Raw genomic sequence first — 15,051 nt, forward strand, 5'->3', positions numbered from 1 at the left:
TGTGAACTGCCTTCACTTACATTAGTAAGGCAAATAAAATTTCTAGCTTTCACTAACCTAATGTCAAGAGTTCAAACTCAGAAAGCTAGTTAATGTTTAAGTTTTTCCATATTTTATAATGAAATAATAAAATTCATCACATGAATTATCAGTTTACAAAGTCAATGAATTTTTCCAGGTTAATACCCACAGCTAAGCATTCACTCGGTTCATACAGAGTACAAAAGCTTATAAAATGAAACCTAACTTTAAAAGGAAAAAACAGAAAACTTTTTGTCAATTATCTTATATTATAACCAAATGCTATGCAACTTTCACAAAACACTAACAACCACTACACATACCTGAGGAAACCAGAAATTCTAGTTTCCTGATGGTTAGTGCAAATGGAAAACACATTATTTAGAGTTTGGGAACACTGGCACCAAGTGTTATAGCAGCTTCCTGAACTGAACAGACTGCAAATGGAAAATAAAAAAAGGCAGGTGGAATTCAAAGATGTCTGTAATAAAAGCAATTTCATACACTTGCATGATTCTGTTGAAAAAGCAGCAAATGTTCACAGAAAGATCAAACTGATGGGAGTTATTTTAATCTCTAATATGCCACACCATAGGCAACAATGTCCCCAAATCTGCACTGATTATCTTAGACAGCTGAGCCCACAGGCTCTATCTTTAAAATTTACAATGAGTAATTTTTTTTTTTTTTAAGCATTTAGTGCTGTATTACTGTGACTTACACATCCCCACCCCCTTATTTTTTTCACACCACACAGGACGAAAGACAAATGTACCTATGCACCTAAGGTGCATTCTTTCAGTCCTGGAGACTGTTAACATTCCTCTACCGTAAGAGCTACCTGCCTAAGGTTGCATCAGACAGAATTTAATTATTCGACTTATAGTTAAAATTCTGATAATGTAATTTTTCTGTTTAGGTAATTGGAATGCCTTTCAACAAAGCTGAGAAAATTCTGCGAATAAAAATCTTCAAACACATTCTTTAGCTCTCTTTCATGTTTCTTAACAATATTGATTTGTCTCAAGAGTATGCACCACGACAATTTCTTTACCCTCTCCAAACTCAAAACTGTTCTTGACTATCTTTATTTCAAGACCAAATTTAAGGCGAAGAACACAAGAAGGAAGATGACTATAGGGAAACAAAACAATGGAAAGTTAAAATGATCTTTAAATAATTTAAAAATCTAAATTTAAAACTACTTAAACTTTTATAACAAAAGAGTAAAAAAACAAAGAAATGTTCATCTTTCTATGGCCTTACCCTGAAACAAATTTATAGTATAAAAGGAATATTCAAATGTATCCAATTATTCCTAAATATTTCCAAGACAACAATGACAGTATTAACTTAGAAGCAGTCTCTTAATAAAACTCAATGCACATGAAAATGTCAACATGAAATAAAATACTCATCCTTAAAAGAAAGGATTATCTACCACTGTAAGTGACTCTGTGAAACCACATTAGCACATTTGAAGTGATTTCTCAAGGAACATGGTACTTGAGATCAATAAAGTATACTACTTGTTTTTAAAAACAGCAGTTGAAAACTGTATGAACTAGACGTCCTAATAGTCTCTTTAATTCAAGAATGATATAATCTAGTTGATCATGTTACTGTCAATTTTTAAGAGTTAAGCTTACAGTTACAAGTATGTAAGTTTACTAAGTTCTAAAGCAAAGGCTCAGATACTTCCAGGAAAAAACTCGACAGGGACAAACCTCACTTACAAAGTATGGTTTAAGACAAAGATCCTTTATCTGGTCACAAAAGGTTATTAGATCAGCTCCCACCAGGTCCACTGGGCTCAAAAGGGCTTTATTAATAGGAAGGACACAACCACCAGCTCTGACACCTATGTCTACTTCCCACCTGGACTCTAGCCCCCTGCAGAGTCAAACCTAGGTTTCTTTCCCACCCTTGTACTTGTCACCCTAAGCCAGTGATCTGCCACAAGGGCTATCATAGCTCAGACTACAGTTGCTTCTCCAGAAAATCAGGTGGTAAGACAAGAACGTGATAAACCCAACAGGTAAGACCTGGCGAATGCTGTCTCAGCCTGCATCTGACCACGGACTGGCTAGAACCATTAAGACCCATGAGGAAGACAGTCTAGCAGTGTTTTGTGAGTCTTTGGCTTTAGGGTATTGAAGTAATCAGCAGAGATGATAAAATACTCCTTCAAACATACTATGCTTACAGATTCTATGCTAATCCACACAGCCAAGGAAAAGGGAAAAATGTGCCTTCTAATTCTGTATCACTTGGAAGTTTACAGACAGGATATTCAAGATTTTCATTTTTTTTAAAAAAAAAAAACATAAGGCCACAAAGTCCACAAATGCTTATAAACCAATGCACCGATTACATTTATCTTGAAAAAGAAAAATCAATTAATAGGTCATTTGAGAAGGGGATCCTATGTGCAGCTAATTTAAAAAAATGCAAATAAACTGCACAGTAGAATGCAAAAAACTATTCCAAGTGACTAGCATACAAAAAAACAAAAAACGAACTCAGAAGAAATGAGGCCTTCAAAGAAATTATGACTAATGATACGGTTCTTGAAATGGATGAAGCATAGGCTTATTTAGATGAAAACTATCAGCAGCAATGGTGACCAACTTTATCTAGAGTTAAAAGAAAAAAACACTAATAAAATTTTGCAACTTTATGCCTATTTGGAATTATATGTAGAAACAGTTTAAAGATAAGTTAAGACCTAAACTGTAAAAAAGAAAATTCCACCAGAGGAGTACCTTATATTCTAATATTTCAGGGCAGGCCAATAATCTACCACTATATTAAGCACAACTTGCCAAAGTCTTATTTAAATATGCCTTATCTTTTTTGTTTTCAACAAAGGCACTATGCCGCCCCCAAGACAGAATGCCGCTAATGAAGTGAAGAAAATGAAGCATGGCTTTTCATCACTTCTAGAGCTGAATGCAGTGGATATTTTCTGAGAAATACAGAAATGATCTACACAAGGCCGTCTAGACCTCCCTAATTTTGCCTTAGTCAAAGAGATTAATATTTTTGCATTCTTACCTTTTCACTGAAACACTCAAGCAAGTCTTGGACATACCCTCGCATTTCTTGCAAAAATTTATACCGTTCACCAATACCCCCAGAAGACCCTTCTAATCTTTCAATAGCCCTGGTAGAGTCCACTCGGCTTTGCAGATGTTTCTCATGCTGCTGTCGATTTGTTTTGTGCAGTTCTTTCATGGAGTCCAACCTTAAGAACACAAAAGGATAAATATAACACATTTACATCCAAAAGTCTACGCTGTCAGGACTCTTGCAATATTATAATAATGCATTTAGTTCCACTATTAGAATATAAAAATACTCGGAGTGGCATCTTTTCATCTGTACTGCTTTTTTCTCAAAAAAAAAAAAAAAGAAAGAAAAAAAAGGCAGTTTACAGACTTCATATAAAGTTATTTGGTGGGCTAACCAAAATCTGTTTCGCTTTTCCCCCCATATCTTGACTACACTCTTTCAGAGTCCAAGAGGTACAAACTCAGAACTGTCTTCAACAAGATCATGGAGTGGCATTTTTTATAACTTTTCGAGGCTTCCACAGAAGTAATCCAAGAAGGTAGCAGAACAAAGTATGAAGTCATCTTCTGTTTAGCTTTTGAAGATGGGCCAGTGAATCTTCTTTGCCGATATTCTGCATCTGCTACCCCAGACTACATGTTGCCTGAGGGAACAGAAAGCTAGAGGACAGGTCTTTAAGAAGTTGATCTGCCCTACCTGTCTTTAAGCTGTTTCTTTACCAAATCAATAGTAACGGGAGTCATCTCATTACTGGGAGTTTTGAAAGGGACTGTATTATCTGTTTTTTGAGATTTGGCATCAGATGATCCATAGGCCGTATAACTATAAGGAATGCCATAGGATGAACCATAAGGCATCGTCTGGTAAGTGTTCTGGTAGTACATATTCACTTCAGTGGGCTGACTTGCTTGAACCTAAAAAAGAAATGGGATATATATGAAAACTAACAGTTAAAACTGTAATATCATGCCTTTAGGGTTAAAAAAAAAGCAAAAACAAACAGCAAAAATTATACCATTTTCCAAATACTACGTTAATTAAAATAAATAATTGCAGAGTTCTTCAGAATCAAGTAAAAGTAGGGCTGGATGAATATTCTAACTCTTGCGGGATTACTGGATTCATTTCTAATAACTTTCAGGAAAACATAATATCAGAGAAGTTTAGAGTTGGAAGGGACATAGGAAATAATCCAAGGCCACCAAGGTATCAGTGGAAGAGAACAAATGACTTGTTCTAAGTAGAGAATAAATAGATAAGCGGCAAATAGAGACTGCCATCTACGTACCCTATTTTCTTAACATAACCCAAACGTGTGCAAAATTCTGTGTCAAACACCAGTAACCAAAATAGTCTACACATTTACACAACACTTCCACTGTTCTACTTAATTCCATAAAGCAAACTGTTGTAACTATTGAGGAATAGACTTTCCATCTAGAGTAAGTTTTCATATAACAGAGAAATCCATTTTCCACAGAATAATTTCTGAAGTCAGAAACAATAAGCTCTACAGGAAAGAAAGATTTTATCCAAACAGTGGTTCTCAAGTTCAGTGTGCATCAGGATGACCCAGGATGGGTGGCTGGGCGCCCCCGCCCCAGCTTCTCATTCCCTGGATCTCAAGAGGGTGAGAGTTTGCATTTCTAACAAACTCCCAGCTGCTGCTGCTGGTTGAAGGACCACTCTGAGAAACACTGATCTAGGAAACCAGAAAATTTTCCATCATTCTGACTGTAAAAAGCAAAAGATAATACAGTTTCTTTTAAAAGCTTATTGGATATGTAACTTTATGTAATTTTCTTAATTACGTTAGTTGAATGAATGACAAAGATTCAATTCAAGGTGCAATGTTTTTAACTCAACAAAATAGGCAGAAAAGGTTTTTAATTTACTTTTTAATTTTTGAAGTGAAATCCTTCAGTTCTTACCTGAGGGATATTAATTCCTTTTCTTATCTGCTCCTGTTCCCATCGGCTGAGTTCTTCATCTTGTTCTCCAGCTACTAAAGCATCATCGTCACTCCCCTCGATGCCTACAGTCATAGCAGCAAAGAAAATTAAATACCAGAAAAGTAGGGAGGGAAGAGATGCCAACCTGGCACTTCACAAAAATTAAGCAAAACTATTGGTACTAAGTCAGTCTTACTAAAATGTCTATCATGATCTCCTCTCCTTTGCTACTCCCGACCTTGTCTTAGCCACGGTATCCCTTGAAGCAAAATGCAGTATTATGTAACCCTTAAGACCTTAGGAGGGTTTCCTAATCTATGAGCTTGACATCAAATCAACAAAGGGAAGAACAAAACCTACAGGCCTCTAAAGAATGTTAAGCTGATTATATATATTTATGCATGTAAAGTGCTTAACACAATACTGCCTATTCAGGAAGAGCTCAATAAACAGCTATCACAATCGTGCTATAGTTTTAAAAAAAATTCCAGTAAGACACTTGTACCCAAGCAAAAACAGTCCTCAAACATTAAACATAGTTAAGTAAGGGGCACCTGGGTGGCTCAGTCAGTTGGGCGTCTGCCTTCAGCTCAGGTCATGATCCCAGTGTCCTGGGATCAAGCCCCACGTCGGGCTCCCTGCTCAGTGGGGAGTCTGCTTCTCCCCCTCCTCCCAGCCCCTGCTCTCTCTAGCTATCTCTGTCTCTCTCTCAAATAAATAAAATCTTAAAAAAAATAAACAAACATAGTTAAGTAAATGTGGGTAATTTTTGTTTGGCTATATTTAATAGCAAATCATATTTAATAGCAATGCGCCAGGCTTACTATCCTATTAAATCAAGTTACCTATTTCCTCCGCAATTTTTTGTCTTTGTGACTTTTCTTTCACAGAAAAAACTATGCGGCGTTTCTCATCATCATCTTCATCATCGCTGGCATCATTCTCATCTTCTCTAACAAGGCGGCCTTTACCAGGCTCACTATCATGAGGAGTGAAATCTCCTAGTTCTCGGGCCATTTGACGCTTTTTCCTTGCAGCATGTATAAAAGCTGCATCTGGAATTTCTCCTGGAAACATACGGTAAGGATTATAAAAGATGGAGATTTTAGGGTATAAAATTTCTAGTTTCTGGAAAATATGAAGGGTAAAATAATCTCACCAAGACAGGCTTGTCATTGTGATGGTCTAATGTTAGTTGCTGGTGCCCCCTTCCCAAACTGTGCCTGTAGTCCAACTGATTTATTCTTAATTTAGCTTAAATGGAAACTAAAAGTCACTAAGGACACTAAAATATATGTATATAATGACAATATGTATGAGAAAGAGGGGACGGGGAAATCCACCATAGCAACTGTAACTATAATTTTTTTTCATTTTTAAGAAATAAACAAAAGTAATCAAATCATATTACTGAACTAGAAAGCAAACAAAAAACAAAAAGGTGCCCACAAACACACCTTAAAAAACCATTATAGCATGTTTCTGTTGCAAATAGTGTTCAGTTCACCTGTAAGCATACTGAATATATTCTGTAGTAATTTTGCCTCCTACTAAAGCATTGTTAAGTTTTTTCCATGTTGCCGTTTGGCATAAACACAATTTTTAATGGCTTAACCATATTCATTGAACAGATAAAGCATAACCTACGACATACTCGAACTGACCTTTCACCTATAGTAAAAATTAATGCCTTGCTACTTATCTAATGTTATTTTAATAGCTTTAGAATATCCCATCATGTAAATGTACCTTAATTTACTGAGCTGTTCCTCCCCTGCTAGACACTTTTTCTAAGCATTTATTTACTGGAAAACTGACTACCCAGTGAACAGATTTGCAAACTATTTCCTAAAGAAAAGTAAAAAGGAAGAGAGCGTGGGCATAAAACTGACAGCATTTACTTTTGCTTTTAGTAGCATTTCTAAAAATGTTAAAGTCTTAATCTGAAATACAAAAAAAGAGAAACTTTAGTACCATTTATCCATTTACTTGAAGCCCCCACATTTGCTCAGATAACAAAAGATACCTGTCTGAGAATGAACTTGGAAAACTGGAAAGTTTCTAGTTCTCTCACTTTATTTGCAAAAGAAAACACCTTGGCTTCAAACGGATGTCATAAGAAAAACCACTTAGCTAACTCCTTCCTTCACCATCTTTCCACAGGCCCCTCCTTGAGGGAGTCCTTCATTTCTGAGGAGTATTTGCAAGTACACACCTGGACGGAGAACGTTCAAAGAAGATAAAGCGTTTGAAAAGGCGCCACCAGCTTTTGGCTTTTCTTCCTCCTTCTCACTTTCCATATCCATTTCATCTTCACCGTGTTCACTGATGATAACCCCATCTTCTTGACTGGTGTCCTTAACATGTCCTGTTTTGTCCAAAGGTGGTTCGTCTACATTTGTGAAAAAAGTTATTAAAATATATTTAAAATAGAATGCATAAATCAGGTGGGCACCGTTTTGTTTATAGGCTTAATTCATTCAAGTCTGAACTATTTTAATTATTTATAAAAAACTCAAACCACTGATGTATGAAAATGAAATATCCAACAATAGGCATTAATTGGGAAGTAAAAGTAATATAAACGTCACAGGGCTGCTTTGGAGGCTCTGCTCAATTCCACCTTGAGTTCACTTCATCAAAATTTTACTAAATTTATCAAAATTAATTTGATATGTTTCTTCCTCTAAACTTGCACTGGTAACTAACTGTTCATACCTCTTTGAATCATTATTTCATTTTATATCAGCATTTCATTAAACTCTAAGCCCCTCTGAGGCAGCTTTCTATCAAGAACAATGCTTATGGACCACATAAACCTCTCTGCACAAATCAAAATTAATTTGATTTGTTTCTTCCTCTAAACTAGCACTGGTAACTGTTCATACCTCTTTGAATCACTATTTCATTTTATATCAGCATTTCATTAAACTCTAAGCCCCTTGGAGGCAGCTTTCTATCAAGAACAATGCTTATGGACCACATAAACCTTTCTGCAATGAATACTTCAGGATTATCTTCTTAGTTCATAACCATTTGTCATCCATCACCTGAAGGGGTTAAGACCCAAAAGTCACATTTATACAATGCAACTCTGACCCCACTGCCATGACTCAATGTTCAAGAGTGGATTTGTGACCAAAGCAGACACAACCGGATTCTCTTTCCGGGAACCTGGAACTGAGACAGCGAGAGAAGTCAGAGACCAGGTGGCACTAAAAACAACCACATGTAAACCTGGAAGGGAGCTGCAGAGTGCCATATTCTGCCATATGGACAGACAGAGAGCTCCCTAATTCTGAGGCCATTCATAAGACCAGTTGCAACACTGCTCTCCTGCCACTGCATACCAGGAGGCACCACCGTATCTTTACAGAGCTTTACGTTCCTTATAACTAACTAGCCCCACTGCACCATCAGTCCCAGGCAAAAATCAAGAAAATCAAAGTGTTTTTCACCTTGAGCACTAAACCTGGCACGCAACAGGCACAATGAATATAATGAAATAGTAAAAGTTTATTCTAAATATGATATTCTAGTGTTTCCCTAGCATGTTCCCCTCCCAAAAACCGTTTCAAAGATTCTCTATGCATTTCAAACCATATTCCATTCCCCTCAATAGGAATCCCAGGGATAATACCACTCCCCCATATACACACTTTTAAGTTTACTAAGATTCGGGTCATTATGTCTTAGTCTCCTTAGTCTTCTCATCTACCATCCTATTTCATTAGCCACAGCCTGTCTTCTGAAGTGCATTCCGATGCTATGAGATTTAAAAATTCACCTTATCAGATGGATACAGTTTACATGGGAGTCAAAGACTACCCAAGAATCGGAGTCAAAAACTACCCATTTCCTTCTACTCTAAACCCACACTAAATCGATGGCTTTCAATAGAACTGTGAAAGGTCTATCAGATCATCTATGTTCAGATAATGATTTCTGCAGATTTTAAAAGACTGAGCAAATACATTTTATGATTGAACACATACAAGTGCACAACATGGTTACACTTGAATTTTTGTCAGTGGATATATATTATCCTTCCAGATGTCTTTGTAAAAAGAGATACTAAATAACCTTTCCCTAGGCTCCTCTAGGACCCTCAATTTCTTCTACTACCACATCAAGAAACTTCTTGTGAACATTCTACCTCGAACTTGACCAGGCTCTCCCTCACCTTTTTTCTGTCTACAAACAGTTTTCTCCTTATTGAAAAACTTCTCCTTGATCCCAATGGTCCCTCTAGTTACTGTCCTCTACTTCTCTCTCTGACAAACTTCCGGAAAGCAGTGGACCTGCTGACTTCTACTTCATCACCAACTTGTTCCTCAACCTAGGCAAATGGCCTTTGATTTCTCTCAGTCCAAGCTCCCATACCAGCTAACCCAATGGCTGCAGCTACAACAAATTCATACAGTATTGTTGAGCAATTCAGCAAAAGATGTTCCTTCATCCAGACAGATACAGCTTGGCTAGTGGACCTGTCTCTTCTGCCAGACACCCTCCTCCAGAAAGAAAACAACAGCAACCCTGCCAATGGCCTCTCCTTGGTCCTTTCTTTTCCTCACTTTTCTGGTACTTTCTCATTCAAATGAGCATCATCATCTTGAAACTTTTCCTATCTCTTCTCTGGCCTTTATGATTTTATTTAGTAAATCCTTTTCTCTTTGTGTACACTTATTAAAGGTAGAAGTCTTTGTCACAAAGATCACAGGTCACAGAAGAAGACCTCATAAATCCCAGACTTGCTTCCATTTCTAAATGGTCCCTTCTCACTTCTGATCTTTCTTGCACTATTATACTGCACACAGTTGGTTCTCAAAAGATTTGGGAAAAAAGCAGTTTCCTAGGCTCCAAAATAATTGGTTCCCCTAAAAATACTCCTCCTCCCACCTGCCTTCCCTATTTCTGTATATAATACAGCATTGTTCTCTCAGTCACCATGTCACAAAAGTTTAAAATTTGACTGTTTTTTTAAATTCAATAGCTAAAGCATATATCAAGCCTACCAATTTTTCCCTTGGAATGTTTTTCAAATAATCCTTTCTTTCCATTTCTTCTCCCACACCCATAGCAAACATTTTTAACTCATCCACTATTTCCCATTGAGTCAGGAAAAGCCTCAGTCTCACTCAACTAAGACCTTTTCAAACTCACTATTAATGGATCAAAGCTGGCCCTTGATTTTAAACTGTTTTAGGCCTCCAATCTCTCCTTGTGCCAATCCATTCTGCATGTTAATACAAGGTTAAGGTTTCAAAAGGCATTTATCATGTCACCATCTTGGCGAGCCATCCAACACAGCAACTCTAAACCCCTTTAATGGATACTAAACATCCTTCACAATCTGTCAACAATGTACCTTTCACCCTAAACCTCTACTTCCTCTATAAATCATCCACTTTGACCTGACAGATGTATTTGCTCTTGCCTTAGTCACTTTAATCTTTGATTATACATCCGTATCTTCCCGCTCCCATCTTTTGGAATTTAAATTATCAAAAATCCAGTTTCATATTCCACTTTATCTTTGAAGCATTCCTTCTCCTGCCACTAAAAAAAATGCAGTTCCCCTTTAAACCACTCATTGGACATTTGGCCAAACATTGGGTCCAAGTAGACATTTGTGATGCTGTCTCCAAAACTAGACTGTAAATTTGAGATATAATGACATACTTTTTCACATTAAGCCTGTGGCTGAGAACCCGTGAAATAATAATTCTATCCTTAATTCCATGGAATAAAAAGATTCAGCATTTGCATGAGAATAATTCAGACCACAGCATATATAATGGATCCACTTTCCCCCAAGACAAATAACTTCTTAAAATTGTTACGCTTCAGTTGTGAAAGGGTGTTGAGAAATGTCTGTACAATGTAGGCAGGGGCCTCACACTGAGAAGTCTTCATCCATGTATCTGATAGGGCTGCTGAATGAGAAAGTGTTATCAACAAACATTAAAACAAGGGTGTTCCTAAAGTTCTGCAAGAATTAAACCAACTGTGGAAATACCACCAAGGAAATGGAACACCTGTCTCTATAAAATACAAGCACAGGAATTTACACAGTACTATCTCAAACAGGAATAAACCTGTGTCTCAGGCTTAAGTGGGAAACTTCCTTTCTCTGGTTAACAGCAGTCTGAACACTAGCAAGAAAAGTGGGGGAGGATTCAGGTGCTACAGCAGAAACATTCCGGTGGCAAGGATTTTCTTAAAAATGCATTTCCTGGGACGCCTGGGTGGCTCAGTCGGTTAAGCGTCTGCCTTTGGATCAGGTCATGATCCCAGGGTCCTGGGATCGAGTTCCGCATCTGATTCCCCACTCAGCGGGGAGCCTGCTTCTCCCTCTGCTGCTGCTCCCCCTGTTTGTACTCACCCTCTCTCTCTCTGACAAATTAAAAAAAAATGCATTTACTGTGCAACTGTGTTAGAATTAAATAACAGAACTGTATCAATATTCAATCTGGACCTTTGACAACAACAGAATCAACTGAACAAGTTCATGATATATACAGCAAATCCAATCAATAGTTGTGAGAAAGAGCTTTCATTTTGTTGTTTCAAAAGAATCCTATTAGTTTGGTACTTACTGTCTGCTGATGAGTTGAGTTCTGTTTTAATCTTCGATTTTTCAAGATCTTCTTTATATTCTTTCTTAAGTAATTTTACTATCTTTTTGCTGTAACTTGACTTCTTCACTTTGAAAACTTCTTCATTTTCTTAGAAAAGAAATTAAATGAAGCTGTAGCAACCATTTCAGACAGTATTTTCCCTTCTAACTTTCACATGGTCTTATGTGCTTTTCACATTCATCCAAATGGATACTCATACACCCCAAAGCATCACATAATTTGAAGTTATTCCAAATCTGTCACAGACTCTCAAAAGCTGTCAACTTCATAAATTAACCTCACATAACGCAAATTTGAGACTTTTTAAAAGGCATAACACCTGCGACTACACAAAATTTTCATATGTCCTATTGTTTTCCTCAGGAAGAAAACAAAATCACTGAAAAAGCACTTAATTACTTTATCAGAAAAAAAAATCCAAAGTCAAAAGACGTTGGATAAGAGAGCTGTCAGATCTGAGTAAATCTATAACCATCACAAACTGACATATATTATTCAAGATTAAGCTGAGAGCAAAGCACTTTTCAAAAATAAGTTTTGGTATGTAGCCCCTGTCTGATTTGAAAATTTTAAAGTCAGATACAAACACTTTATCAAATAGTTTCTGCATCATCATCAAAAAAAAAAAAAAAAGAAAGAAAGAAAGAAAGAAAGAAAGAAAGAAAGAAAGAAAGAAAGAAAAAAGAAAATCTGGCTGTGGTCCTCTCGAACAAAACAAGAAATAACAGAAAGGCCAAAAAGAAAATGCCCACCTTCCTGGAAGGATGAGAGCATCTTGCATCAAGATGCAAGTGAGATATCCAAAAGTCTTTCTTTTTTTCATAACATGCACTTAATTGGGTTACATAAACACACACGCAACTGGTCGGGAAGTTAGACTTAAGGCTCATATATGATCAGAAATCTAAATCCACTGCAGCTTAGCCTCTAAAATGCCTTCAATTACTATTACACCGTCTCCCCTCATTGTCCAAAAATCAATGCGAGGAAAGCCGTACATCTGTACCCCTACTTATATCCATGGAGAAACCGAAGTTCGACGTTTGCAAGGGACTGGTCCAAGGTCACTCATAACCAGCGCTTCAACTCCGGGGATTCTGTTCCCAGATTTAGGATTCCTCTTTACAAACCCAGCCTTCCTGGTCAAGGATGTCTGGACAGATCCCCCAATAGGCGTGGGCACACTGACCTGCAGAGGACTCAGAGACTGTACCAAAAGCAGACAGGGGACCCAACTCAAGTTCACCCTGAAACACATCCGCCAGGAAAAAAGCAGGACAAGGGGACACTGAATTTCCACTTGATAAACTCAGAATGACGGATCTGAGCTTCTGCCCCCACAGAGCATGAAACGCACAGGAGGACGGTAAGGAGGAGGCGGTTGTTAAGAAAAGGCTGGTGGCTGCGCGGGAACGCGTCCTCCGCCGGGAGCAGAAGGCCGGAGGCGGGGAAAGATGTGCAGCAAGTCGGGCGCGAAGGGGCTCCGTTCTGGGCTGCGGGGGCTGGGCGTCCAGGGAATGCGAGGACTAAAAGTGGGGGCCCAGGGTAAGGGATGCTGGAGTCTGGGGTCCGGCGGGGCGGTTACCTTCCTCCTCGTCCTGGAAGCTGAGCAGGCTGGCCCGGGCCACCTCTTTGTTCTCTCGCGGCCTCTTGCGCGGCTTCAGCCCATTGCCCGGCTCCGCGCCGCCGGGGAAGCAGCCCCCGGCCTCAGCCCCGGAGCCCGGGGTCAGCGCGGAAGGTGGCGGCGGCCCCGGGCCCTGCAGCGACTCCCCCCCAGGGGCCCTGTCGCCGCAGCCGCCAGAGCCCGGTTCTTCGCCGGTGCCCGGCGGCGGCAGCAACGGTGGCGGCTCTTGCTCCTCATCGCGCTCTCGCTCCTCCTCCTCCGAGTCATTCCGCTTGCGCACGTTCACTCGCCGGGCCTTTCGGAACATTCCCGCGGCTCGCACGGCGGTCTCACACCCGCTCTCACACGGCTGCCCCGGCAGCGGCAAGCTCGCGACGGCGCACGCGCGCACTCCGGGGCTCCAGCCGGGTCCCGTCTTCCCTCCGTCTACCGCGCACCACCGAGCGCGCATGCGCTCGCACCCTCAATACGTGGAGAGATCTCCGCGCCTCTCGCGAGAACGTCAGCTTTTTGCGCTGTCCTCTGTCGGCGTGGAGGACTGTTGGCACGGAACTCTAGGACTCTGGCGCTATCCCCCGGGTCACAAAGAGGATCATAGAGACGAGAGGACAGAGTAAGCTCGGTCGTCCTACGGCCGACGGTACCGCAGTGCGTCTTCCGCACTTACGCAGAGTAGTCAGTCAAGCGAGGAAACCTCCCGCCAAGCTCTAGGACCGGCAAAGAGAGGAGGAGAGGAAGGATGGGGAAGAGAGGGAAGGGGGAGCGGAGGAGAAGGTGGGGGGGGTGGAGCCAAAAAGAGAAACCAGGTTTGATGAGGCAAAGTAGGGTCCCAGGGTGGATAGTCTTTCCCAAACTGTAAGTTGAGTTGTAATTTGGTAATTACTACTATATTGAGTCACACTTCGTATTTCTACAGCTTTGTTTTGTAGCTACAAAGCACTTTCAAAAGAGCATTGAATTTCATTTATAGATAAATTGTTACCTGGCCTGGTGTTTTAGCCTCTTTCTCTGTTATGCCGAAAGCAAAGTGTTTTAGCGTTTTGGAAAGAAAGCCAAGTTTGCGAGCAGTTCTGAAACATAGCTAATTTCAGAAACGGAAGGAAAATCGGCTTGCACGAGTGGGGGTGGTTGTGACACATTTCAGCCTTGCGTCACAGAGGTAACAGTCTTAACTGGCAAGGCCCAATGAGGGTACCGGCTTGTGAGGTTGAACTCACAGGCTTGCCGGTCGTTATCAACAGACTTGAGGCCTTTTCCTTCACGTGTGCAAGTATATGTGAATTCGTGTTCATGTCTCAAAATTCAAAAGGTTACAAAGGGCATTTGTATAGTGAAAAGAGCCCACCCATCACCAGAAGCTTTCCAGTTCAGCAGCAGTTAAAATTCTCAGGATCCCCCTGAGATATTCTGTGAACGTAAAAGAAATAAGTGTATCTTTATGAATTACCTTTTTTACACATGTGTAAATTATGTTTTTAGTTTAACATAAATTGGAGTTAGGTTCGTGTCCGTACATAAAGTGTTGGCTTTCCTTCCACCCAGCTGCATACCGATCCATTGTTGGAATGTACCATAATTTATTAAACCAGCCCCATAAAAATTGATATTAAGGTTATTTCCCATCTTACTATATATTCATTGCCACAGTGAAAAGTTCTGGAAATTGGTCACATCTGGAGAATGAAACAGGATTGGAAGTGCTAGATCCAAATGTGTGCATTTGTAATTTAGCTAATTC

The 15,051-nt window shown here is 39.6% G+C and overlaps 1 protein-coding gene across 1 annotated transcript in view; it reads right to left on the bottom strand.

Annotated features, from left to right (window-relative positions):
* The window catches only part of PAXBP1 (PAX3 and PAX7 binding protein 1), a 33,166-nt gene extending 19,413 nt beyond the window's left edge, over nucleotides 1-13,753 (bottom strand). The window contains exons 1-7 of the mRNA XM_027584276.2: nucleotides 13,275-13,753; nucleotides 11,648-11,776; nucleotides 7,264-7,440; nucleotides 5,894-6,115; nucleotides 5,028-5,131; nucleotides 3,793-4,010; nucleotides 3,079-3,268 (exon numbers count right to left, since the gene is read on the bottom strand). Coding sequence (XP_027440077.1) covers nucleotides 3,079-3,268; nucleotides 3,793-4,010; nucleotides 5,028-5,131; nucleotides 5,894-6,115; nucleotides 7,264-7,440; nucleotides 11,648-11,776; nucleotides 13,275-13,620 — 1,386 coding nt within the window. The 5' untranslated portion in view covers nucleotides 13,621-13,753. The remainder of the gene's footprint in view (nucleotides 1-3,078; nucleotides 3,269-3,792; nucleotides 4,011-5,027; nucleotides 5,132-5,893; nucleotides 6,116-7,263; nucleotides 7,441-11,647; nucleotides 11,777-13,274) is intronic.
* Nucleotides 13,754-15,051: the final 1,298 nt, after the last annotated feature.

This window comes from Zalophus californianus, chromosome 1 (genome assembly GCF_009762305.2).
Source record: "Zalophus californianus isolate mZalCal1 chromosome 1, mZalCal1.pri.v2, whole genome shotgun sequence".
Lineage (NCBI taxonomy): Eukaryota > Metazoa > Chordata > Mammalia > Carnivora > Otariidae > Zalophus > Zalophus californianus.